General features: G+C 47.4%; 2 protein-coding genes across 15 annotated transcripts in view; one reads left to right on the forward strand and one right to left on the reverse strand.

The window, feature by feature from the left end:
- The window catches only part of LOC122379644 (solute carrier family 35 member F2-like), a 25,825-nt gene extending 16,998 nt beyond the window's left edge, over nt 1–8,827 (reverse strand). The window contains exons 1-2 of one of the 6 annotated variants that reach the window (XM_043361995.1): nt 8,807–8,827; nt 3,635–3,835 (exon numbers count right to left, since the gene is read on the reverse strand). In XM_043361995.1, the coding sequence (XP_043217930.1) occupies nt 3,635–3,765 (131 nt within the window). In that variant the 5' untranslated portion in view covers nt 3,766–3,835; nt 8,807–8,827. Of the gene's footprint in view, nt 1–2,042; nt 2,313–3,634; nt 3,836–7,421; nt 7,547–8,294; nt 8,391–8,806 lie in introns of those variants that run through there. The other 5 variants (XM_043361996.1, XM_043361994.1, XM_043361992.1 and 2 more) reach the window with 5 other exon arrangements.
- Nucleotides 8,828–9,570: 743 nt separating this feature from the next.
- The window catches only part of LOC122379645 (tumor protein D52-like), a 30,158-nt gene continuing 12,572 nt past the window's right edge, over nt 9,571–27,156 (forward strand). Inside the window, exons 1-5 of one of the 9 annotated variants that reach the window (XM_043361999.1) lie at nt 9,581–9,774; nt 20,613–20,731; nt 21,029–21,177; nt 22,632–22,691; nt 25,012–25,059. In XM_043361999.1, coding sequence (XP_043217934.1) covers nt 9,762–9,774; nt 20,613–20,731; nt 21,029–21,177; nt 22,632–22,691; nt 25,012–25,059 — 389 coding nt within the window. In that variant the 5' untranslated portion in view covers nt 9,581–9,761. Of the gene's footprint in view, nt 9,775–20,442; nt 20,525–20,612; nt 20,732–21,028; nt 21,178–22,631; nt 22,692–25,011; nt 25,060–27,156 lie in introns of those variants that run through there. The other 8 variants (XM_043361997.1, XM_043362004.1, XM_043362001.1 and 5 more) reach the window with 8 other exon arrangements.

The following is a 27,156-nucleotide window of genomic DNA, read 5'->3' on the forward strand; positions in this document are numbered from 1 at the left end:
AGTTGCTGATCATTTCTTTAGCTATATAAAGAAACTAAAACAATGTAGAAAAAATTGAAGGGACATGGGCTAGTCTTATCAGCAGGATCAGCGACTGCTAATGGCCTGGCCTGAATAACGGTAGAACCAAGAGCAGATCCACCGAAACTTCTGATAGAAAAATGTCATCGTCCAGACCCGTTACGTAAGTAAATACTAGAGGACTATCGATATTCGATAACCATACCAGGTTCGCCATGCCTGTACAGCTTCATACATTCCTACTAATTGACAGAACAAACAAAAAATAATAAACACGTCATCAAACACATCTTAGGTGTACATCGTTTTATACATAAATATATGATAGTTATGCCCTCAAGCATCATAAGAAAGGTTCGCTGATTATGGCAACAGTTATCTGGGGTTCATAGTTCAAGAGCGGCATTCAGAATCGCAGCTACAAAGCCGCGGTCGAGAGGCTGGATAACGGATGTGAGGACGGAGAAAGGAAACAGAAGCCAGGGAAGGTTGCACGAAAGCATCCGGTTCAATTCCGAGACAGGTTGTCCCCAGTCAGTGGCACACTCTCATCTGCCGCAGCCCAAAGGGTGATTATACACTATGCAACAGTCATTTTGTTCCTGAGTAACGACCGATTTTTTTGGACTCATTGGGTCCCATTATAACCAAAATGGGCATTTGTTTTGATCTGAAAATGCTTTTCCGGTTTTCAGAGACGATTTTCGATTTTTGGCCCCGAAATTCGGTTTTTGGCCCACTGTGTCCGGTGTAATTGAGTAATCGACTCGCGGTAACTTTCATCGCCCTTCCTATGCCACAAGCTTTCGAATGATATCCGGTTTTGCATATTTGCGTGTAAAGATAACGTCATAAATCTATGTTAAAGTAAGAAAATATTGAAATTTTGTAAAAATTTGACATTTTTTTCGATTTCATTTCAAAATAGAGAAAAAACTAAAGGCCCTATCCAAATTCTGAGCCCAGTTCCTTGAAGAGCATTCAATTTCCGTTCGGAAGGTACTATTTTAGTGCATTTTATCGGTTTACTGTGGCGTCCAGATTGAGTCACTTGAAAAACGGGCCCCCAACAGATCAAGATTCTGAGCGACAGGACTGCTCAAAAGTAAGTTCCTGCGTGTGACCCGAGGTCACAAGGGGTCAACAAAATGACCTCAGTTGACCCCTCGTTGATCCTATGGCGTTAACATACGTTATCAGGTTAATGCTATGTGATATGACTTAGGATATGTGTTTAGGTTAACTCAATCTGGACCCCACAGGAATCCGATAAAATGCACTAAAAAGGTACCTTCCGAACGGAAATTGAATGCTCTTCAAGGAACTGGGCTCATAATTTGGATGGGGCCTTCAGTTTTTCCTCTATTTTGAAATGAAATCGAAGAAAATGTCAAATTTTTACAAAATTTCAACATTTTCTTACTTTAACATAGATTTATGACGTTATTTTTGCACGCAAATATGCAAAACCAGATATCATTCGAAAGCTTGTGGCATAGGAAAGGCGATGAAAGTTACCGCGAGTCGATTACTCAATTACATCGGACACCGTGGGCCAAAAACCGAATTTCGGGGCCAAAAATCGAAAATCGTCTCTGAAAACCGGAAAAGCATTTTCAGATCAAAACTAATGCCCATTTCGGTTATAATAGGACCCAATGAATAAGAAAAATTCGGTCGCTTTCCAGGAACAGAAAATTTTTCATTTTTTGTTGCATAGTGTTATGGAGCGGAGTGAGTGTAACGTTAGCTGGAGCTTCCGCTCGGTACCGGAGCCGAGTACAAGACGAGAGTCCAGTTCGAGTCCTGGTGGGCGATGGAGTCAGAGTCAGCATCTGAGTGTGAGTAGGTCCTGCGGAAACTCGTGAATGGGAGCCCAACGCCAGGCAACTACCATACCACACTCGGCGGATTACGAATCAAACGGCGAATAAACGTCGGCCTGAGACAGGGTGGGCGGGATCGTCAGCAGTTCTCAGCTTCACTGACCGACTCAGCAGTCGCTCTGTCTGTCGACTCACCCGGCGTTCGGTCCCCAAAGGCTGGAGACCACCTCCCAGGCGGTGTTCAACATGGCCTCGCTCTGCCGTTCACGATAAACCTCCGTGCCGCCACGGACTCCGTAACAGCGGAAGGGCCGTCCCTCAAACTCCGCCCGCCGACACACCCGCTGCACGAGCGCCGCTCACCGAGCCACAGGGGGCGACCGTCGCGCGACCACTCACAGACAGCGACTGCGGCGCTCGTGGCGGCCGGCCGGCTGCGGTGGACTGGTGGCCTGGCGACCGCGCGCCGCCGCCGCTCCGGTGTCCGATAAACGGGGCACGGTTGGACAGAGCTACCGCAAGGCCGGTCCGCAGCGCGCTCCACGCGATAATAAGCCAACGCAGCGCGGTCTGCAAAACACGTGCCTACTCAACTGAGCCTGATGAATGTATCAGTTAGTAGCTGGTGAACTATGACACTGTCCCAGCCAAATGACCCAGCCAGCACCGTATGTTCGACGGACGTGTCTCGTCCCGTCCGATAAGCAGCAGCTCTAGTGGACCGGACAGACCAATGACCTCCGTGCGGTGGAGCCGTGTCGGTGTCACGAGGTACGGGGGCCGGCTGGGCACAGCCCGGCGGGCCGGCTCGCCACTATCAGCTGCATGTGAAGCGGCGACGGGACAAGGACCAGGAGACACGCGAGACAGTACTATCTCGACAGGAGAGGCATTCCAAAGACTCAGCAGTCAGCACTACCCCCGCACCGGGATATTTGACACATCAAATTCCGTTCAACGCAGTGAGTGCCGAATAAAAACAGTGCCGTTCATATTACCCACGACATCTCAATAATGCGGTACGGCTCGGAGGATCCCCCGCAATATACCTACATATACATTCGGGGAGGGGGATGGGGGAGGAGTATATCAAATGGAGCATACCCAGTACCCACAGCGAGTTGAGCACGCGAGTTCCTTGCGGACGTGGACGGTCCTCACCCCTCACCCACTGTCCAGTGCCCAGTGCTCGGGATGAGCGAGGTTCGCAGGAACTGGCGCCGGTATCTGACAGTCATCGGCCTGACAAGGCAGCTCGGTGACAGTCTAACAGTTTGGCCGGGATATGGCCGCTATTCGACAGTCACTGGTCTAACGTCACTGGACAGCCAGGTGACAGTTGATCGAGAATACGTGTCCGATTCCTGACACCAGATGACACCGGCTATGACAGGTGATTTGAGGGACAGACCGTATCCGCGGTGTCCGTCACGCATCCCAGTATCGCATCCCCGGCGCACTGCGGGCACGACGCTCTCAACGCAGCGTTGATGGAGCCCGGGTTTGACACGCCTCAGCGCTCGATACATGAGACTAATGATGGGATATTCTGCGGTTTGTGGACCTACCGCAGCCTGTTGAAATCCGCTGAGAGGGTCGGAGCCTCGGACCATGTCCGGCTTTGATGGGCTCGTTACACTTATACATTCGGTCAAGTTACCTAGACCTTAGATTTGAACAAATGCCCTGGATGTGTGGGTTGAGCACCTACATATGACACCGACATACACAACCAGTCAAGTACACGTAAAAATGATGCGCTAAAAACTTGTATAAAGAGCACTTACCATCTGCTCAGCTCCTGAATGTGGCTGTTAATCTTGTCCATGACATTGTCTTGACCAGCAGGCCTGTGCACGTCAATGTTTTGAAAGTGTCGAGAGTCATGGATGCTGTGATTGCTGAGGCCATTAGACATATTGAATCAGGAGATGACTGCCCTGCTCCCGACATAAGGGGGCCATCTGAATTTTAACTACACCTGTGACCTGAAAAGGAAAATGACATTGCTCATGCACAAAATTACCGGGATGGTCTAGTAAATGAATTCATTAACATGATCCTTGGTGGATAATGAGTTAAAGGGTGCAACTGCACTGGATTTGGGAAAATATTAAGTTCAATGATCCATTATCTGGGATAAAGGGCCCCAAGGCAAGGCAAAAGGCATTTACCTTTTTCAAAGAGTGCCAGTGCACCAGCCCTAATGCAACAGCCATCATTTTTAAATTCAAGCTCAAATGTTTGAATGGGCATTGGACAGATTGAAAGAGCTGAAGCCTTTGCTAAGCAGAGCTTGTTGCAAATGCAAAGACCCCAACCTCTACTGTACGATTGCACAGCTATGGGGAAATGGATAATTTTGCTGCGAGAGTTTGACATGCCACTCAAAGCTGGACATGGCCTGTCCAGCTGGAATGACTCGAATGACTTCAATTGGCTGCGGATGCTCCCACCAACCCCAGACCAACTCAGTGGCCATCTTGTCAAATATCGAGCGCTGGAGCCATTCAAACCCATTCTCTCAGTATGGGGATTCCAATGCTCTATCAAGTGAGCAACAGGACAGGCTCAGGCTGTATGGTGAGACAAGTAGGCAGCTGTACAATCACAGGCTTTGTTAGAGCAAGATAGACATCCATTATCAATAACAGTTTTGAGGTGTGGGTTTCTGACTTAAGATGTTTCAAATTATCAAAGCAAAAAAGTCTTTGTTTAATGTTAAATGATTTTAAACCCATAGACCACTGCAGGCCGTATTTAAGTCTTACAATTCATGAGACAGCTGATCTGTGATCAAATTGTGCAGTGTTGGGTAAATGTGAAGATGAATTCAAAGCAGCATTGTAATAACTTGAGTATTTTTCATCACTCATTGTTACTGAAACACTAATGTTAATGTGTCCAACTTGAACACAATAAAAAATGCAGCATTTTAAGTTTCCACAAAACTGAGCACAACGTATAAGATCTGCTAACTGCTAAGTTCATCAACATTGACAGTACAAAATATAATGGTGACATTCGTGCTTAGCTACAATAAGTACCTAATTTCTATTAATATCCAGTGTATATAAATATTAATATCTTTTTGAAGTTGCCCATAAGCAAGGTATTAATTTAATCATTTTGAATTGGATTAGCCCGAACCTATAGGTAGGTACCGTAAACCGGGGTGACAATGATACCCGGGGTGACTTTGATCATAGACCAATTTCGGGCCTCAAATGAGCATTTAGCTGCTGTGAACTGTATTTTCTATGCCAATGGTTAAATAAAGCAATGAAGCATTATAGCAGACACTTTGGGTCCCAGTTAGAATAATCATGTTCATGTCACAGCTTGTTTTTTTGTTGTCATTAGCATGAAGTATAAATTCGCTAGCATCTCCAGCAAAAATAATGGTAAAGATGAGAAAGACCCAGATAAAGAAAGAGAACCCAGGTGAAAAAATCTTACAAGATTGTCATGTATTATTATGCAAGACAATCTTGCAAGAAATTGGCCCACTTTCTTGTAAGATATTGTGTATGAATCTTGCATGTCTTGTACAAGATTCTTGTAAATCTTTTACAAGAATCTTGCACATCTTATACAAGATTCTTATAAATCTTGTGCAAGAATCTTGCAGGTCTGGTACAAGATTCTTGTAAATCTTTTACAAGAATCTTGCACATCTTATACAAGATCCTTATAAAATCTTGTGCAAGAATCTTGCAAGTCTGGTGCAAGATTCTTGCAAATCTTTTACAAGAATCTTGCACATCTTATACAAGATTCTTATAAATCTTGTGCAAGAATCTTGGAAGTCTGGTGCAAGATTCTTGCAACTCTTTTACAAGAATCTTGCACATCTTATGCAAGATTCTTATAAAGAATCTTGCTGGTCTGGTACAAGATTCTTGCATGTCTTGCACAAAGCTCTTGCAAGAGTCTTGTAAGACTCTTACCTGTACTGTATAAGAATCTTGCAGGAGTCTTGTACAAGACTCTTGCATGTCTTGTACAAAGCTTTTGCTAGAGTCTTACCAGACTGTTGCAAGAGTATTGTACAAGACTTCAACAAGTTTTGTACCAGACTCTGGCAAACCTTCTACAAGGCTTGCTAAGACTCTGACAAATCTTCAGCAAGACTTGGAAGTCTTATCGAAGACTTGCAAGCCTTGTGCAAGACTTCCAGACACATCGCTGCCCTAAGATACTGTTTCGATTGTATTAATGTCGAGACCCATGTGTACGAAATCCACAAAGTGAAATGGATAATATGCCAGTGTAAACGTCAAAATCAATATGTATTTGCATAAAAAATGTATAGCTGAGAGCACATCAACAGCCCTTTACTTTTCGAGTCATCCACACGTCACAGTCACATCACATCATCACACCGTTGACGTCACGTCATGTCACCATTGTCGAGGCCGCCGTTCCGTCTGCATCCAGCTATACTCGTACACATCTTGAGCGAGGATGTCGCCCGTCGAGCCTTGCATCGCATATTATTGGTGAGCCGAGATTCTCGAATGCTGAAATGAAATGTCATTTATATAATCAGGTAATATCCAAAGCCAGATGTGAAAAGGTGAGCCAGTACCTATCAGTCAAAAACTATAATTGATGGGGCTCATTTTCGATTAAAGATAATTCAGCATATCATAGCTATCATCCTCACGTATCTACCATCCCTGGGCCCAGTTGTTACCGTCAGCACTATTCCCTTTGTGGCATGCAAAAGAATGACAGGCGATCAGCCATTTTTGAGGGAACGTTTCGGCGCTGTTTTTTTCTGTAATGCTGCAAATATTGAGAACAATTTTATTTTTGTTACACAGCAATACAACATGGCAGAACCTTACCTTCAGGTCAGAAGAGGAGACGGCAGACGACACGAACACCGCACGGCACACACTCGACACCCCCGTCGGCCGTCCGCACATCGCGAGCGGGCAGTGAATGGGACGGATGGAATGCGGCGGAGGGGGGCGCGCGCGACGCGCGCTCCCCTCTCCGGCGTCTCCGGCCTCCGCCCCAGGCGAGGATCGGAAGGGGACGCCCGCCGCCGACCGTACGGTCTCTAAAACGGACAGTGGTCGCTAAATTCCAGTCGGTACAGTCTCTAAAAGATCACCACTGCGCACAAATGCACAAGTCCCCGAATAATACAGTACAGTAATGCGTCAAATTAAGCTGAGAATGTTACGAAGGGATTTGGGAGTTATGAAGTGAATCGATTGTTTTATAGGGATCAATTCACAATTCGTAATTCCCTATATATCGGGACAATGTTGACAACAACATTCGAATGTTGATGTCCCGCCAGTTCTAATAATGACATGTGACGTCCTGAGGACTAGGTGAATAAATCCCGGTAGGTTGCAGATTGAGAACAAATGTCCAGTCCAACTTATCAACGCACCGGGGCGAGGCATTTCTCCCAAGGTACTCCTCATACTTCAGTATGAGGCTTATTAATGGTCATGACTGATCAGAGAGCTGTTAAAAAACATTACAAGTAACCAACAGACTTGCCAGAATCTTGCAAGAAAGATTCTTGCAAGGAAACCACCGCATTCTTACAAGACTCTTGCAAGATTGGGACGGTCTTGTACAAGATTCCCTAGGTCTTGCAAGACTGTCCTCAGAATCATATAAGATCTTGCAAGATCGAGAAGATTCTTGTAAGATCTTGTAAGATTTTTTCACCTGGGAAAGGAAAGGCTTAGATACTGATGATGGAGGATGAGCATTGAGCTGCTCTATCTCAGTGGTAATTGGAGCGTCAATGGGAAGTGAAAAAGACAATCAACTGGGAGGGGCATGAGCAGTGTGGCAAGTGGTCCCACAGCCACCAGCAGACAAAGTGTGATGTAGAACAGGTAGCCTGTGGCTTCGGACATCTGTGACTGTTACTTAATCTTGAAGTCAGAGGCTAAAGTAGCTAATTTTGCTGCTTATAGCTCTGTAATGTGAGTTTAGACCCGGAGCATGCAACTTCATTTTAATACCTCAATGATTCATAGTTTTACTGTAAAATGTGTGAGTTTTTGTCAAGCAAACCCTTTGATTTTATTCAAAACATGTAAGTTTATCACACAAGCCCCTTCTGAGGGCTCCTAAGGCACACATAAGGTGATTTTAATGTAGTGATCATAGTCACCCCGACCTCTGGGTGAGAATGATCAGTTTTTTGGTAAAAAATTAAAATATTTATGATAAATTTCAAGACATTTATTGTACTCAGTTAGATAGAGAATTGTCCAATTGGTATGATGAAACAGTTTCCAGAGTGAAATCTCAAGTGATATACAAAATATTGTACCTAACTGGTCAAAAGTGATACAAAGTCACCCCGGTTTACGGTAAGTGAGCAAAGAGCAGCACCACTTTAAATATACAATATTAGCCTGGCCTCTTAAATCACCCAACTATTTCAAATTTCAACTAGGGTACCTCGTATCTGAATTAACCATTAATTAAAATCCTTTATAAAATAAAAAACTTCAGAGACTTGCATCTAAACCAGGGCTGTCTCATCCCTATCTCCGTAACGTGTCGTGTGCGACCAATGACGTCACGGCATTGCGGCGTTCTGATTGGGCGGCAGCTCTGAATCGCCCGACTGGTGGTCCCCGCTCGACAAGCGCACGTGCGCCGACTAGACATTTGTAGTGGCATTGACGGCAGAAAAAGTGAGGTAATGCAGAGCTCTGAATATACTTGAATAGAGTCTAAGCCGTTAGTAATACGTAAAAACGTCAGATAGGTTTCTTGTTCGTCTTGATTTGAGCTTTTATGTGATATAACTTTTACCTTGGTGTCGAGGTTGGCAGCTATGTGGGAGAGCCCTAAAGTTGGGTCATTTTCCATAGGATTGCATTACAGCCGTCCGACCCTTCGTACCTGTGACGTCACGGAAATCGCTGCTTCGGCCTAATGAGCATACCTTCTATATAGGGCCTTGCATCTAAACATATAAATCGCCTGTGTGTGTATGCCTATTGCCTGTGTATTACATATTATTTCAATTTGAGCGCATCAGGCAGAAAGTTCATCTGACCGACGTCATTAGACTTTTACTTTTAAAAACAAGACCAAAGCTTTTTTGAAAGTTTTGCAATCACAAATCATTAATCTTTCTTGTTTTGAATAACTTGATTCTGTGAATAGAAATGTCAATAAGTTTTACGTTACTTCACTCATAAACTATAAAATTTCAATGAATTTTGTTTGGAATTATGAGAGCGTTTCTCTACGTCATTATCTATCTTATCATCTATACAAATAATAAAAGCTTGGCAAGCGACATCGAAATTTACTGCGCCAGATTGACTTACAGCAGAACATCAAAGGTCGTTAAGTCGCGACTACAAAATGAAAAATGCCTTGCGAATCAGCCTAGTCTGTATCTATGACCGTGCCTAGTCTGCAGTTAAGCATGCTCGAAAACATTGCGTACATAACCAATTGCAAGTTGCATAACACCTTTCTTTTTCTAGCGCAAAACCAGAGTATATTGAAAACACTGACTGAACTCTAAAATGATCGAAAAGCTGCCATTTCCATCCCAAGTTGCTATGCAACCGATGTTTCATCTGAAGTTCATGATGTGGGTCCTGCTATGGAACACAATTTTCCTGAACAGACTTGTGGCGCAGTAGTTAGGGCCAGGGTATATTAAGTGAAGTTAGGGCCACTAAAAAAAAAAAAAAAAAGAGAGCCGCAAGAGTGGCCGCGCGAGTCACACGTCAACACAGAGGAGCTTGCGCTCTTGCGTGAACTGACATAAACGCACATATTGATATCGGTAGCCGGTGTTTTCTCATTGGAATTCGGTGAACTTGTCTAAAAAGAGTTACAGAGGGGTTGTAAAGCAGGTCATTGTATTTGCAACAGGCCCTTGAGTGAACGCGCAAAAAGATGTCTACTACAGGTAAGTGTTTTAGGAAATCAAAATGGTTTTAGTTGCTCCCAAGTGCAATCAGTGCGGCCAAATTGGTTTAGCGTTAGGGGGAGGATGTAAAAAAAGTCGTATGAGGATGTCACTATTAAAAAAAAAAACTCGTCTGCAGTGTCATTTTAGGTGCAGTTTTTACAAGTTATGTGGAAAAACTATACCTGACGACAAGCTCTGGTGGAAAGTGAAAAAAATCAAACATTGTCATCAAAGATGTAAAAAAAAAACATAGCAAGCGCGACAGTACGAGTATGACGGTGCGAATCATACATTGGAATATTTGTAGTCTTTATTCCTATACTAGGTATGCTTTCACAACAAAAACGTTGTGATGATGTAATTTTAAAATTTCTGAGGATGTCATTATACTTTTCATTGGGGGTGACTTTCCCCGCAACATCACCAATTTGGCCACACTGAGTGCAATACCTAGCTCGGTTAGGTATTTACTTGACATTTAACAGTTCTACCGAGATTCCAGGACAAATCTGTATAGGTATGACATTTTTCTGTCAAACAATTATTGGTTGGTAAATGTCAAGATAAAGTCTTCAGAAGATTTCAAGGATATTTTTTCGCAATATTACATTCAGTGGTGGATCCAGGGGGGGGGGGCAAAATGAACATTGGCCCCTCCCAAATGGCATAATTTTAACATAACGCCTATGGATGAGGCATGGAAAGCATCAATAAATTGTTATGGTTTGCCCCCCCCCAAAAAAACTCTGAGCTGGATCTGCTTCTGGGCATTGATATGCATTAGCAATATTTGTTCCCACAAAACAATTTAACAATGTCTTAGTATATTACCTAACTGAAATGTTTTGTTAGATGTATTGACAGAATTAACCCGGTTTACATAGCATATTTGACGAGGCTCTAGCTCGTTAATTTGGCGATAATTTCGATGCAGTGGTCTTTAAATATTTAGAGGGGATCATTTTGTAAATTGTTCAGCACCATTGGCATATTTTGCAACATCACGGACGGAGATATAAGCTTGCAACAAACCCTATGTAAACGCGTCTATTGTGACTCCTGCTAAGCAAAGTTTTTTTGCCCAGGCCTGGCTCCTGCTATCTGATGGATCGGGCAATCCTGGGTAACTTGGGAATTATCATGCATAGGTTAAGCATATCTATTACCTACCAATCAAAGGCATGTGTTACATTGTATCGTATTATACATTTAAGAGCTTAGAGCAATCCACATTCAAAATGTGGATTGGGAGGTGGTCTCGCCTAGATTGTCTCTCGCGGATAGCGCTGCTAGTGACCAGGCCCATGTCGTCCCCTATCTCCCTGTGTGTCCAAGTGCACAGATGACGTCACACGAAGGGGCGGAGTCGGGGGCGGAGCCTGGCGCAACGGCCGCCATTTTTGAATTTGTTTTATTAGAATGTATTCTATATTTTGGGTTTCAGTCAATTGTTATCGATAGTTTTATGAACGGTTAGCTGTAATATAAGTGATTTATCAAGAAAAAACACATATTCTGCTTGCAGTTTCGATTTAAGTACGACCCGCGCCTAGATTCGAACGCACGATCTTTGGATTACGGCGCAAGCATCCTAACCACTACACTACCGCGGCGGCGTGGCGGCCGGCGGAAGGGAGGCTGCGGAGGCATGGGGGCTTTTTTACGCATTTTTGGAAAAACTAATGGGTTTCGTGAAAAACGCTTCTTAGATAATTCGAAGAAAAATGTCTCGGCTTTCCGATGATGCACTTAGTTTTTTGCTAGCTTTAGCAGAGTTTGTTCTACAGCGCTTCGAAAATCGCCCATTTGCATAGGACTTAAACGGGACTTCAAGACTTGCCCCCAGATGACGTCACGAGCTGACGTCACGATCAGGTAGAATCGCCGGACGACCCTACCTGGTATATAGGGCCTTGCTAGTGACGAACAGGGCTGCCAGTTCCTCTGGTTCTCGGCGCTGTATGGCCTTGTGTGCGATGACAAGGGTTTGGTAATCTGACCTACCCCCACCTTAGACACCTGAGGCTATCTCAGTCCCACGCACAAGGGGGAAAAGCTCAAAAAATTGAGCGCTCAAAAAATTGAGCGGGCCCCATTATGAAGGAATAGGCGAAACGATGGTATTTTACAATGCCTTTAGCGTCACACTACGGCAACTATCGTATCAAAATAAGGTATCAATGGCAAGAGGGAGCAACAAGGCTTCTTCTCGAACACTCGCCGTGATAATTTATATCGGTGTTTTTGGAAAGAAAAAGCCCTAAAGACGCTCAACTTTTTGAGCGCCACTTGTCGCTCGGGACCGCGATACTCAATAAATTGAGCGCCACGACAGACGACAGTCAGCTGGCGCTCAAAAAATTGAGTGCCGGCCAGCATCTACACTCAATTTTTTGAGCGTTCTCCGTGACAAGTGAAGCCGGTACTGGCTGCCATTCTTGATGTTATGTTCGTTGAAATACGTTAAACTGAGTTGAAACAGAAATGCAGGAAGTTGAATGCTACGTGGTACCCAAACTTTTCACAAACCCATGGCATCATGTCACATTTTCCGCTAGTAGTTTTTCCGGTCGCCTTTCGGATTCGGCACACCTCAAATAATTATACAGGGCTTGAAATGAATACTGTATTGATATTCTGTGACTGTACTGGGAGAAGGGAATACGTGAATACAGAAAGATATCCACCCACGCTTGAATATTGGAGAATTATAGCAGGAAAAACTGTATTGCCACGGTTACAACTTACAAGGCCATCGGCTGCAAACAAACAAAAATACTATACAATGTGGGTTAGATTCATAAACATCATCAAGTGTGGAACACAGAGACGAGCAAAACAACATCACATTATCGCATGCCACCCCGACCACATTGGAACCGGGTGACCTGCGACCGGAACCTGCGTCTTGCCAGCATACATCACAAAAGCAGGAGGCAGTGTCGTACTGCTTTGATCCAAAATATGCCATATAACAAATGATATAAACGACCTAAGCTCGGACTAAGCTAATCATTATCAAATCCTTAACATGTAAAGGACGAATGGAAACATCGAGTCTCAGACCAGCAGTAGCAACCCTATCACATCACAAAGAACACGCGGCATTATCAGACAGCCGTTTTGTTATCGGGCTACAGGCGGCGACGGCGTGGTTGCAGACCAGCTGCGAGGTAGCGGCGTGCGGGCAAAAGGCGCGGGCACACCTCCATGTGGCCGTGCAGACAGTGCGCGGTCGGCGTCGCATAGTGGGCGGCATCGGGCTGTCCCGGGGCCGTCGAAGCCGCACAGGTTGTCGGCGCATGTGGGCGCGCGCGGTCACCACGGCCAGCTGCTCACCGCCAGCACAGACTGCGCAGCGTCGCCGCTCCGCCGGCCAGAACACGCAGACAACCCTTCTTGCAGTCGCACAACACGTTGCCAAACTCATTCACCTGCTCCACCATGTTGTTGATGTCACCGAGTCGTTCAAGTTGTGGCTCGTGCCGTCGAGCATGACCTGCCCGATCGGACACGGGTCAGCAGCTTCTGCTCCAGCGAAGTCTTCATCTTGGTGACGTCTTGCTGATCTCCACAAAGGCTGAGCAGATGACCTTACCCACAGGGACGGCCGACGTCCTCGCCAGCGACCGCTTGGTTGTGCAGACCTGCCAGAAAAAGAAAAGCTGTTTGGTGATCTCAAACGATTTTTTTTCTTTATGCAGTGGAACAAAATGGAAAATATGCCATACAACAGGAACTAAAAAAGATGCAGCCTAGGTCGTCTAAGAAATGGGTGCAACATTGATAAAATTCTTCATTGAATGAATTCTGCAAATGATTTTGATAAAATGTGTGGTGATTATAAGGAGACCACTTTACTATAAAATTGCTCAGGATTCCCTATCTGGACCTGTCAAAAAAATCCTGACTGCACACCAACAATGAGCATTAAATCCGAAACATCTACCAGGTACCTAGGGATAATTAAATTCTGATTCGGGAAAATATTTCACATCATACAAATAAAAACCTTTACTATATTGAAACTGAAAATGTGATGCCGATTCAGTGACCTAAGGGTCTCAAAGTATAATGATGAATTAATCTATTATAAATTTGGTGGTGACTGCCGACTGGCGTCTGGCGGCCTAGACCTTGAGGCTTGAAAGTGGCCTTCCTTTTCCGTTGACTCCGATCCTCCAGATGGAAATGATATAAAGGATCATTTTTATCTTATTTCATATGAGCCAGTCAGCAAAGTGGCTATCCTGTTTCAGCATTCACACACACAATAGTTGACTGTCAGTCTGTCATGCTGTCAGTGTTGTGAAGTAACGAAGGAGTTGAGTTTTGTTGATTATAAATTGTGATGTTATGTAAAGGACTGGAAAATGAATGTGAAAACTGTGGAAACATATTGGCAGAGTATTGTCACTTACTATCAGGACATATGGATAGAGAATACATTCAGATTAATAAGAAATGCCAAATATCAAGGTACTCAATCACTGATAACAGTGGACAATCATATGTTTTAATGTCAATTATATGAAAGTTAAGACTGAAACTACCTTTTACCTCATCAAACCTAATGTAAAAATGTGTGAAGAAAACATCCACAGCCTCTTTGAAGCACTTAGACCACTAAAAAACAAAAAAATCACGTAAATATGGTGTGTCTCCTTCCTTCAAAACATCATATCGGATGGCGCCACTTTCGTCGACAGTTACTTATCTGCACGTAAATCGAGGAAAACGTGAATTGATTGACGTTTACGTGTTTCCAAGTTTAAAATCACAGCATATTCAAACTTTTGAAAGTACCTTTTAACATCTAAGTATAACTAAAACGATGAAAACTTACCTTCAACACAAGGACGACGACAACCACGCGACCGGAGACGTCGCGACGAAATAAACAAACGGCGCCGCCAAATGAAAAATATTCTCCGATATGGGTAATGTGAAATTGAGTCGCAATCATTTTGGGTAGTATGAAAAATGCTCTTTCCAACAGAACCATAGTAAAAATCGTGAATGGACAAAAAATAACTTTAATTTCGACATAAATATTGGCCAGTTTTTAAGTCATCCTGGTATGCCGTAAGATTTCGACCTATAAATTGGTGTTCCCCCAATCATTGGAGCTTGAGCAGTGAAAAATATGAAAGCCTAATCTGTTTTGCATCATTAGTGGTTCTCCTAGGGTGTTGCCATTTCTCCCTAGGTGTTGCGAGTTGCTTTTGCAAAACGTGTTCCTGAAACGGCTCAATTTTTTGAGCCCTCAGCATTACGCCTATGGGAGCCTCTGACGTCACACGCTCAATATTTTGAGCGCTCAATTTTTTGAGCTTTTCCCCCTTGTGCGTGGGACTGATCTAAGGCCATGAAAGGTAAATATCAGTTTTTTTCTACAATATTTTTGAAAGAGACATACTAGGGTGGTGAAAACACATTTAACGTGTTCAGCTCGACGATATGGATTATTGGTATGCAACATTATTTCTTCAGGTCAGGTTATGACTTTGACCTTGAGTCAGATTTTTCAAATGACTTTTCAATGTCAAGTTGTAGTTCATTTGAATCGTCTCGACCAGAGAAATACGATGCCGGTAAAAGCGAGCTAATGTTAAACTTTGTGTCATATGTTACCTATCGTAGAAAAACCTTTCCTGCGAAAATGTCACTTTGCGGAGTTTTTGCCATTTGGAGCCTAAACCGTCCCCCCGACGCAGTCTCTGGTGACAAGTCAGCGGTGGATTGCGCAGAATGAGCAGTGTGTTAGGTCTGACTGGTATCTATTCGTCACGCCGGCTGCTCACTCCGAATGTAAACTTCTCGGCTAGTGATGCAAATTTGTGAGACAAAGTTACCGTAATATATCGTAACTACTGTAAGTGAACATCGTAATGAGCTGTTAACTTGTAGTGTTTTTAGCACAGTGGCTTATTTGTGTCCCAATGTCAATATGTTATACCACGTCGCATTATCTAGACTTTGAAACTGAAGATCTACCGCTTCGGACGTCAGCAATTTAATTAAATTCATCATACTGCGAACGATCACCAGACGCCCCTCCCCGCCCTCCCCGCCCAATCCGAAGCTACCTCTCACCGGATTGAACAGGACCGTCTGTAATGTGAGTCAGCGTCGGGCCGCCCGGCGCCGCGCCGGCGACCGTATGGACGACCGGATCCGGTTTCAACAAACCGCGGGCGGGATGGCAGACATTCCACACGCGGCACTTTGCAGCTCATAGTTGGCTCAAAGGAGATGATAAGTGTGATGATGCAACGGACATGTGCGATGTGACTGAAAAGTGAAGCATCTTGTTACGGTATTATTCCACCAGCACTAGATCATAAGCGCGGATAAGTCAGGTGTTTGTTACAGTAACCGAGCTAAATTAAAGGGACCCTCCCACCTTCAAAAAAGTTAATGAATTGGCATGAAAGTGATGTCCCTTGGTTCAGAAAGAGCGAAAACGAATATCTACCAAATTTCACCGAAAAATATTCACTGGTTTTCAAGATATTAGGCTTTTACTTTTGTTTACTTTTTGGGATCTCCCCTGTTACTAGCGACTTTATTTGGAAGCAATAATTTGGCAGCCTTAAGCTCAGGCTACACTATCAGCGTTTTTTCGGTTTCTGCGTGATTTCGGTTTCCGCGTTTTTACGGTTTCTGCGTTTTTTCGTTCCGGGCGGCCGCCGCGTGGACGGTGTTGTTTATAGCATAGTGATGGATAAGTGATAAATTTATTTAATTATTCATGTTAAATATTATCGTGTTTTAACAAAATTATGATTAAATAATTGTTTTAAAGATTTTGCAACTAACAAGAAAAGATTTTCGATCATAATCATTTGTCAGTTTAATTACAATTATCATATTTGATGTAGAATGATGAGTTTTGAAACACATTTTGTCTTATTTAATCATGCATTACACCATTTTCATTATTTACATTTGAAACTGTTCCATCGTCACAATATTATTAGCAACAATCACTTCTAATCATCCGCCACTAAAACGAAATCCCGCAGAAACCGAAAAAAAGTTCACAGCTCTGAACTTTTTTTCGGTTCCGACTCGTCGGTTTTTGCGGGTTTTCGTTCCACGGGACGCCAGACTGGCAGTGTAGCTTGCGCAATGCATTCGCTATGAGGCGAACTTGACGACGCGAGCCGAAATCCCGCAGAAACCGAAAAAACGTCGGAATTCATGCTAGTGTAGCTTAGGCTTTAAAGTGCGGCAGACGTTGCGCGCAAAGCAGCGTATACCACACCGGCCCCCGCCGAAGTTAGTTGGTAGCACTGCTGCTCCACGGCGTACATTTCCTACCAGCCCATAGGGTTTACGTGTTAAATGGCCTGTTTTCGGCGAGCGATATCTCGGTCAACCTTTGAAGGAATCAATGGTTCTTAGTCTCAAATGATAGATCGATGAATTTTCTTTCGACAATTCCTCTACCATTTTTCACGAAACCCAGCCGATCTTCTACGGCGTACAGGGTAAAGATTTCTATGCACGCCAGCACCCCCGATCCGCCTCTCCGATCGTCGGCGCGCGGTCCTCGGTAGCGCAGTCGGTAGCGTATCGGGCTATGGATCCGAGGGTCGTGAGTTCGAATCCTGGGAGCGCCGCGTGCTTTTGGCTATAATTGAATGATGTAGATTCTTGAATGTCTGCATTATCAATTATTAATAGCTAATTGAATGTATCTGCCCACTAATCGGCCCCTAAAACCTGTTATTTAAGAAATTTAAGAAATGAATGTCACGTGCGCGTCACGACTGCCAACCGTAAGCGCTACCATATTCTAGTTTGAACTAACTTTTTGCTAGTCCCGACCACATATAGTAGGTTTTCTAGTAGTTATACTGGAAATTCCTACCAAAGTTCGTCCTACCCTTCACTCAATATACCCTGTACCACACTGAACTCTATAATGTGGAATGCGCATCGGCCGCCAGATGGTGTCCAACGGTGCCGCCATGTTGCGCAGACCAGGAAGCGGCCGCCGCCTGTGTTGGGGAATGGGGAATTCGGGACCTCGATTTACGTTTGCGGTCGCTGCATCCGTTACGTTCAAGCTATGTGGACACGGAACCCGGCATCTTACGCAGAATTGAGTGGAGAATAAGATGAAATCCTAAAAAATTCTCAGATACAAGGAACTAATACGTTAAGCCCTTATAAGGCAATGGGGAAATATGAAAATTGCTATTTTGGCGCCGAGAATGATCTGAAACTATCTCAAGCATATAAAATCATGATTTCATGCACTCCTTGCAAGGTTCTATGCTTCATATTTGCATTGTTGCCCTTGCGTGACGTCATTTGTGACGTCATAAGGGTCACAATTTTTTCTTCAATAACTCCCGATCAAATTGAGCTAGCGAGTCGGGAAAGCCACCAATGGACTCAGGAAGACCTGCCGAATCGAATGATATGCGACATGACCTCTTTCGACCAACTTCGTGACCTGGGGATGCTGACCTGACCTTGACCTGAGGTCAACACCCTAAGTTGACCTGACCCGAACAAAAAGTATATCACTCGATGCGCCTGAGCTAGCTGAACACGATGATGCCAAAATCGCGGCTCTACGGCCATTTTTGGCGAAGTTATTTACCAAAAACTGAACCCGCGCCTTAGATCACTTGACCTGACCTCAGAGGTCACCGGTTGACCCGGGACCTTTACAGTGGGTTCCTTCCAGTCACTCTGCATTATCCTTTGTCGCAAACGACCAATTTGCCGCTTAATTCTAGTTTAATTTGCGGCGCATAAGCGAGGTGGGTTCAATCAACCCCCTCGGCCGGGGTAAATGTAGGTCCGGCGAGTGAAGTTGAAGAATTCTGAAGATACGATCGTGTTCCCCACTCAATTCTGCGTAAGATGCCGCGTTCCGTATCTACGTAACTTGAACGTAACGGATGCGGCGGCCGCAAACGTAAATCAAGGTCCCGAATTCCCTATTCCTCAACACAGGCGGCAGCCGTTTCTTGGTCTGCGCAATATGGCCGCCACCGTTAGACACTACGGCCAATAGGGTTGAAGCGGCATTGCTCCCCTGTGGTATACCACCACGTGTTAACGATGGTTTTAGTCTAAGATTTAAAAATCGTTAGATCTCCGCTGACGTCACAAATTCTAAGGGGGCATTCCAATGCATTAGCCCCTTAGAATCCGAAAACTGCAAGTTTGAAATTCCATATCTTCGAATTAAAGCATTTTTCGATGTTGTGAGTGCCCAAACCGGTATTTGCAGGCCATGGCCACCAATTTGGCTATCTCAACTCAAAACTAATGTTAAGGTGGGAGTGTCCCTTTAATGAGATGGCCGCTATGTCGATGTCAACAGCGACACACTGTACACTTGCCTGTTGAGCTCGTCAGTATCGATTGATAGAACTGATCCCATCAGGACGGCAGGCTGTCGCAGAGCCTGTACTGGCGATGTTTTCCGTGGGTACTGCAGCGTTCCCTCGTGTCTTGTGTGGTGTGAACGAGATCGGTACCGATCTCACGGTGGTAATCTCAACTCATCAGCGTTTTTCACATCGGCTGATCACTCGGACCAATTCGGTAAACATTGACGATCCGTCAGTAGTTTCCAACACTAGTGTGCACGTTTATTTATACAAGTGATTCAAGCGGGACTCTTTTCTTTCACAAATTACGCTAAACTGGAGCCACGGTCCGTTTTCTCGATCTGGTTGGGGGATACATCACAGCTGTGTCGGCTCAGCACTCCCGTCCGTCAACATAAAACTCCCCAGACCGAGTTTGTGTCGCTGGTACCCGGTTTAGCGCTCTGCCGAGGGCGGCCCGGCAGAAATTGGTGCCAGAAATGGGAGCTGCTTATTAGCGCGTCTCTCCATGTGTTTTGGTGGTGGTTCTGTGTCATTTTTCGCCCGATTTCCGGCTGATTGCGTAAGAGAACTGAACATATTAAGCCATGCATCACGGGTTCTCGGGCAAAAATTAGCTGGGTCAGCACGGTCTGGTGTTTTGTTTATTTTGAAAGTTGTCCTTCATTCAGCCATGGATAACTCGATAGGGACGTATGCATGTAGATATGATTCAATACCAATTCGCTTTTTCGCCAAACGGTATGGTAATAGATGTGTTAGTTCAAACTTTGATGAAATATGATGGAGTAAAACTGCCATTCAAATGGCGTATTTAAAATGTAATGGAGTAAATCGGCTATTTAGATGCCGTATTATTGGCATTGGTCTGGTTGTGCTCTCCGTTACCTCCTGAGTAACATCACCAGACATTACCGGCTCTGCCCGGGTGCGGACGGTCACAGCACAGGTGTTACCTATCGATCCCGATCTGCGGACGGTGACACGAGCAGTCCGCTGCCCCGGCACTGCTCGGCGGCGCGCGGGACCGGCCGCCGTCCTGGGCTGGGTGTGGTGTGTCTGTCCCTCCTCTCAGACACAGGGACGGCTGGTGCTGGCCACCGGGCAGTGCGCGGTGTCTTCGTCGGAGCTGTGCGGTGCGCCGAGTGAGGTGTGACCGCAGTGCAGCCCTCTATCGTGGAGATGCTCTGGGATTGATTCTCCCTTGTGGAATTTTGCGCCAAGTGTGACCTGTCTCTCTCAGAGGCGAGCCTAGTAGTGTGACTCTCCATCGGGGCGACCGGAGCGTGGCCCTCGCTCGCGGATTGTGACTGGGACGATGTTTATGGACTCTCCGCGCGTCCACTGGCTGGGCTACACACACCTGCAGCGCCAATCTGCCAGCGGTGAGCCAGGCCCTGTCTCCTCTGACCATCGGTCTCCGTGAGTGTTTCCCTCCCTTCAACTAACATCCCCCTCCCCGTGTCCCCTCAGCCACCGAGATGCCGGCCACCTCGCCCTCGGCCGACTCGGGAGTCGTGGACGCGTTCTCCGCCCTCAGTCCGGAGGAGCAGGAGCGGCAGCGCGAGGAGTGGAAGCAGGACCTGGCCAGGGTGAGTGCCGTCCCGAGGAGGGGGTCTGGAGGGAGGAGTGGAAGCAGGACCTGGCCAGGGTGAATGCCGCCAGTCGGTTGGTGTGAAGGGAGGGGGAGGACATGGATGGGGTAGTTGTTTAGTGGACAAACATTGAGGTGTTTTGGTTTGTAGCGGTTGACCAAGTATTTTGTTTGATGCGGTTTGATGCGGTTGCTCGGTAAACTGCCTCTCATCGATTTCATTTTCATTTGGCTCTTGTAATGTTGGTGTAAAATGTGGGACGAGTTTCTGATGTGATGGTCCCACCGCTGACAGATTGAGGAGGACATTGTGCTGATGCGTGAGACGCTGTCGGCCAAGATTAAGGAGGCGCAGGAGCTGAAGCACAAGCTGGGCATCACCATGTGGAGCGAGTTCACCGACGACGTCAACCAGGGCCTGAAAAACGTCCGAGAGTCACAGGCGTGAGTAGGCCGCGCGTGCGGCCGCCGCGGCACGGTCGCCCGTCTGTGGTGCAGGGACGGCCATTAGGGTAGTCTGTGGCGGTGGGGGTGGTAGGCTGAGAGAGGAGGGGTTGATGCGGGCGATGAACACCGATTCCGACTGGGACTGAATAATCGTGATTTAACCAAGGACACGTTTAGCACATTTATCACATGTCTTACGCTGAGTTTCAGATGGCTAGTTAAGCCGTAGTGTATGCTGCCATAGCTGCCCAGCTAATACAGTGTTGTATTTTAAGCCTAATCTTTTTCAGATTATCCCAGCACGGCTACTGATCTTCCTTTATCTGCCCGCCGTCAGCTGCGGTGTGCGTTCTGATTTACAGACGAACTGCGTCGCTTTGTTATTGCGCAGCGCCGCCGGCATATTGCGTCGCCTTTTCATGGCACTGCATGTTCGTATATGTATCTGTTTGTATATGTGAGCTTCAGCTCAACCGTGCGCAGTACATTGTGTCTTACGATTTTGTGACGCAAATATGACATGGCAGTCCGCTGTAGACCGGGTTCTGTACCACTATCTCAGAAGTACATGTTCTCGACCCTATTCCAGTTATGCATAGATCCATTTTGTACTACTGCAAAGCTTTTCCTTGTGCACACTCTGTACCGCTGTACCATTATTCTGTCCCGCTGGCCGGTTTACACGCCCAGTACCGCTATGCTCAGCTGTCCTGTATCTGTATACCGCTGGCTTGTACCGCTGTACTGCTGTCTTGTATCGCTGTACCGCCGTCCTGTATCGCTGTACCGCCGTCCTGTATCGCTGTACCGCCGTCCTGTACCGTTGTACCGCTGTCTTGTACCGCTGTCCGTTGTACACGCCCTGTACCGCTGTAGTGTGTACTCAGCTGTTCTGTACCGCTGCTTTGTACCTCTGTTCTGTACCGCTGTCCTGTGCCGCTGTACCTAGTCAGTTCTGTGCCGTTGTCCTGCACCGCTGTCGTGTACCGCTGTTCATTGTACAGTGGTACACGCCCCGTACCGTTGTGGTGTGTACTCAGCTGTTCTGTACCGTTTCCCGCTGTTCTGTACCGCTGTCGTGTACCGGTGTCCCCGTGTACACACCGTGTACCTCGTACTCAGCTGCTGTCCGGTACCGCTGTTCATTGTACACGCCCCGTACCGTTGTGGTGTGTACTCAGCTGTTCTGTTCCGTTTCCCGCTGTTCTGTACCGCTCTCGTGTACCGGTGTCCCCGTGTACACGCTGTGTACCTCGTACTCAGCTATCCTGTACCGCTGTCTTGTACCGCTCTACCGCTGTTCTATACCCTTGTTCTGTGCCGCTGTTCTGTACCGCTGTCGTGTACCGCTCTACCGCTGTTCTGTACCGTTGTCTTGTGTCGCTGTCCTGTACCGCTGTCTTGTACCGCTCTACCGCTGTCCTGTACCGGTGTCCGACGGCCGTCGACAGGTACCACAAGGTGACGGACACGATCAGCGAGATCCAGCACGCGGTCACGGAAGCGCCGCTGTGAGTAGCGCACGGAGAACGCAGCGCTGTCTAGTGTCTAACGCCGCACGGACTAACACTGAGCGCAGGCCGGCAGAGCGCGGGGACGGAGACGGACGGGCCGAGCGGCCGAGCTAGGGGGGAAGACTAACCGCTCTCTGGCTGACAGATGTGAGACGGTGGAACGATCGGCTGACACGGACTGGCTTTCTCATGGCGCGGATGAAGCAGCTCTACTCTAATTCCTCCTCAGATGGGCACGGGCGGAGCCAACTAACCCCTGCCCTCCTCAGCATTGCACGGATGGAGCGGTCTAACTCTTCGATCCTCAGATCGGCACGGGCGGATGAAACTAACCCTTCTCAGTTCTCAGTGATTGCACAATGGTAGCGCCGCTAACCTTACGGAGCTGATTGCTCTATTTCGCGAAATATCGCGCCACTAGCCGGGGTGGGCGATGCCTCCATTTTTTAACGTCCTTCGCTAAAACTCCGCAGTCCAACGTGATGGCACAGCCGCCGATCAACGTGTGATATCAGCTACGGCTTCATGGAAAGTGTCATTTACATGAGGTAGTACCGTGAGCTATCTAAGCTAGAGCTTGAATTGAAATGAACGTCTATTGACCTACGACGCAGTAGAAAGACATTATTTTATTATCATATGCACTATAACCAGATGAAAACCAGATGAAAAGACACTGCTATGTGAGTCTGTACTGCTTACTTACCCAGGCAGACGTAGCTTATTTGCTGGTGAGACACGTATACTCTGAATATTTTTTTTTTCGCTCTTAACACCTAGAAATTAATTCAGAAATACATGGAGGTCGAAGCCAGATACTCAGATACCGCCGAGTCGGACAGATACAATGTGACGCCAGGCTGAGCGGCGGACCGGTGGTGACCCGGGCTGGGTGCTGCTGGTGCTGCTGGTGCCGGGTGTACCGTCGCTTCTGCCCCCCTCTGGTGCTATCGTTGTGCTCGGTGTCGGCCGTGGCCCCGCCTCTGTTGTGACTGACGCCGCCGCCGGCCGCCTCTCCCCCTCTCTCTGCCCCCTCTCTCCCTCTGCCGCTGCATTAATGGCGTAGCCTCAGCCTGTGGGGCTGGGGCGGCACGTGAGTTGGTCGGGCCGCGGCGCCCAGCACGGCCCCAGCACGCCCGCGAGCACGGCCAGCACGCCCGTGAGCAAGGGGAGGCGGAGGGCTCAAGGCCAGTCCCCTATCACAGCCCCCCCCCCCCTGCTCTGACGGCCGCAGCACGCATTGGCCGAGCAAAGACACCACCAGTTGCACAGCCGCTTGACCGGACAGCTCGCTTTTGAGAGGCATGCTTCTGTATGTAAACGGACCCTGTATCAATGCTGAGTATCGATGGTGCCCCCCTGTATCAATGCTGAATATCGATGGTGCCCTATTATGATTTATCGGAGCCGGACGTCGGGATATGTTGACGGAAGACCCCGATATCTGCCCGCATTGTTAGAGGTCATAGGCGCGGAGCAAAGGTCGCATCATTCATCACCCGATAGCGACTCCTTCAGGATGTATTCTAGTAGGCGCTGCGGTTAACTACTTCTGTTCTCGGAGGCCATTTCGTGGCTGTTCACCGGCGATTACAGCCCCAAGGGAAATGACTCATTCATGGTTGCCATGGAAAGTAGAACGAAATGTTTCGTTAGCTATTCAAGTCGCTGCCTTTGTCAGAGCTCCCTGTATATAATGCGGTGACGGTGAAGTTGACGTGACACTGGCAGCTAAATCTTTAGTTTGTTGCCGAGTTTTACCTCGCCGTTTTCAGAACTTATATTCTGTAGTGGTATAGGCATAGCCGCGGGAGTGGAGGGGCTCTCAAATACGTTGGTCTGTCGCTATAGCGTGGCATATCTGTATGTCTGTCTGTCCGTAGCGTGTAGTCGCTTATGCGTGCTTAATCCTTATGGTACGGTGGAGCTCCTCTCTCCCTCTCGCTTCACTCTGCTCTCTCAATACTCTGTTCTCAACCTGACCCTTGCTTTTTCCATCTTCACGTTATATACTCCTCCAGGCTTTATCTTTACCTTGTTTCCCCACTTTCTCCGTTGCCGTTTTATATTTTCCTCTTCCTTTTCACTCTCCCACGACCAACATTTTTGTTTTCTGTCCGTCTGCGCTCCTCACATATCCATATTGATGTTTGTGTGATTCACGCCTCCCTCACCTCCCCCTCCTCTCTTTCTCCCCACTCCTTTCTCCCACACTCTCTCTCTCTCTCTACCCTCCTCTGTCTTCCTCCCTCTGTTTTCTCTATCCGCTCGTCTGACGCGCTGTGCGGCCGCTGTCCCGCTGTCTGGCTCTCTGCAGGTATCAGGCGGTGGCAGGGAAACTGGAGCAGGCGCAGCACACGCCAGCGTAAGTCCTGCTCCCCCTCCCCGTTTCTCCTGGTGGGGCCCGGTGAAAACTAACACAGTCCGCGCGGTGTGCTGGTGGAATACTCCGTTTGCCTTGGTTCAACATTTGCTTCACGGGACTGGTACGGGATTAACACATCTCAAAGCTATATTTGGTGGTTTGGACTTCGGTATTCACTTGTCTGTCTCTAGTTTTCCCTCTTCCAAAGAATAAGTTCCCTTTTCCATGCCAGTTCCCAGTCCATGAACCAATCCTGTTCTGGCGTGACTATCAGTCTGCAGTCTTGCCGAGGGACCTGTAACAGGTGCATGTCTCCGTGGGACGAGTGATGGCACTGGGAGCGTGCAGATGCTGAGGCTCAAGTCGCCATTGAAATAGTGCTAGCTTTGCCTCAGGGGTTCATCAGAAGTACTGTAACGGGTGTTACCGCTTTTCATAACCGTCAGCTCGTAATTCAGGCTAAATTTTCGGGTGGCCTTCCGGTCGGAGCACGCAATCGTGCAATGTTTGATCAGCCACGATTTGGGCCAGAAACTGTCCTATGACATGCCGTTGAGCTGAGGCGCACATCGCTGATATACACTTCGTATGCATCCCTCTTTATTTACTAGACCTTCAAATACTAACTGCACGTTGTAGGTATAATAAGATCCATAACCGTTCCGTTCTTTCCATCAATGGCGTCCTGACGGTAAGTTTTCGAGAATTTAGTTTGCGCTGCGGTCCTTGCACTGGCAGTGGTTATTCCGACTCTCGATAGATGGCAGCACAGTCGGTCGCCTGTACAGCTAGGCTGACCCGCAGTACACGAAACGGGCTCTCGGAACGTGAACGGACCCCGGTTTTCCTTTGACGCTGGTCGCCTCCTGTCAATATGACTCTCGTCATGGTTTCCATTTCAGCTGTGCATGTGTAATCGAATGTAGTCGATCACTTGGCCACTTAGGAATTAAAACATACGAATTCACAAATAAGAGGAATTGCGTCCATTATTGCGATTACGCTTGATTTGAACGAACATTGTATCCAGCTCTACGAAGCGCTCCGGTTCCCACGGGGCGTCACTGGTGCTCGTGAGTCACGGCGCGAGGCGTCCCCTCTGTGCACCCGCTGTGCACCCTCCGTGCACCCCCCTGTGCACCCGTCGGCCGGCGGTGCGCCGCGGCCGGACGACGCGCCGCTCGGTGACGTCACGGCGTCGACCGGTCGATGGCCGGCGGCGCCGCTCGGGTCGGCTGACGCCAGTCGACGCCGCGGGACTGCAGGGTGGTGAGCCGGCCCCGGTCCTTCTGTCCCGCCCCCGGTCTCTTGTGCCCCGACTCCTGTCCTTCTGCCCCGGCCCCGGTCCCTTCTGCCCCGGCCCCGGTCCTTCTGTCCCGCCCCCGGTCCTTGTGCCCCGCCCCCGGTCCCTTCTGCCCCGCCCCCTGTCCCTTCTGTCCCGCCCCGGTCCCTTCTGTCCTATCCCCGGTCCCTTCTGTCCCGCCCCCGGTCCCTTCTGTCCCGGCCCCGGACTCTGTCCCTCTGCCCCGCCCCGCCGCTGATCCTGGGGGCTGGTCCGAGCGTGACAAGGTGTCCTGTTGGACTGGTCGTGAAAGCTTTCTGTGGTTGCTTGGTGTCGACAGGTGGTGTAAGTTGTTTCTGGGTAGTTGTTGGAGGCATTTTGTTTAGGCGTTTGGAAAGGTGAAGTAGCAATCAGAAAAAAAAGAAATATTGGGTGGCATCTGCTAGAATCAGAGGTTTTTCTCGATTGTCCGCCATTCCGGCTGGTCGCTTACTTTGTTAAGGATTGTCAATTTCCTGCCGTTGTTATGTTTCACATGCGACGTTTTGCTCGTACCGGCTTTGATTGGTCCACTGGTCATGCCATCGATTGATTAGTATATTGATGTTACCTATTTCCTGTTGATGCCAAGGATTCTGGAAACTTCTTTGGAAAAGGTCACGTGTCCGTGAGTTACATTGATTGGTCTCATGTCCACCATTGACTATTCGACACGTAGTAGGATCGATTGGATATGACGCGGTGTAGATCGTTAACCCGGCCGGGCCCGGAGGTAATCCCAACCACCGCAGCCCGGGGGGGGGGGCATTTTCGCC

The sequence above is a fragment of the Amphibalanus amphitrite genome, unplaced genomic scaffold (assembly GCF_019059575.1).
Source record: "Amphibalanus amphitrite isolate SeventyFive unplaced genomic scaffold, NRLGWU_Aamphi_draft 000082F_arrow, whole genome shotgun sequence".
Taxonomy (NCBI): domain Eukaryota; kingdom Metazoa; phylum Arthropoda; class Thecostraca; order Balanomorpha; family Balanidae; genus Amphibalanus; species Amphibalanus amphitrite.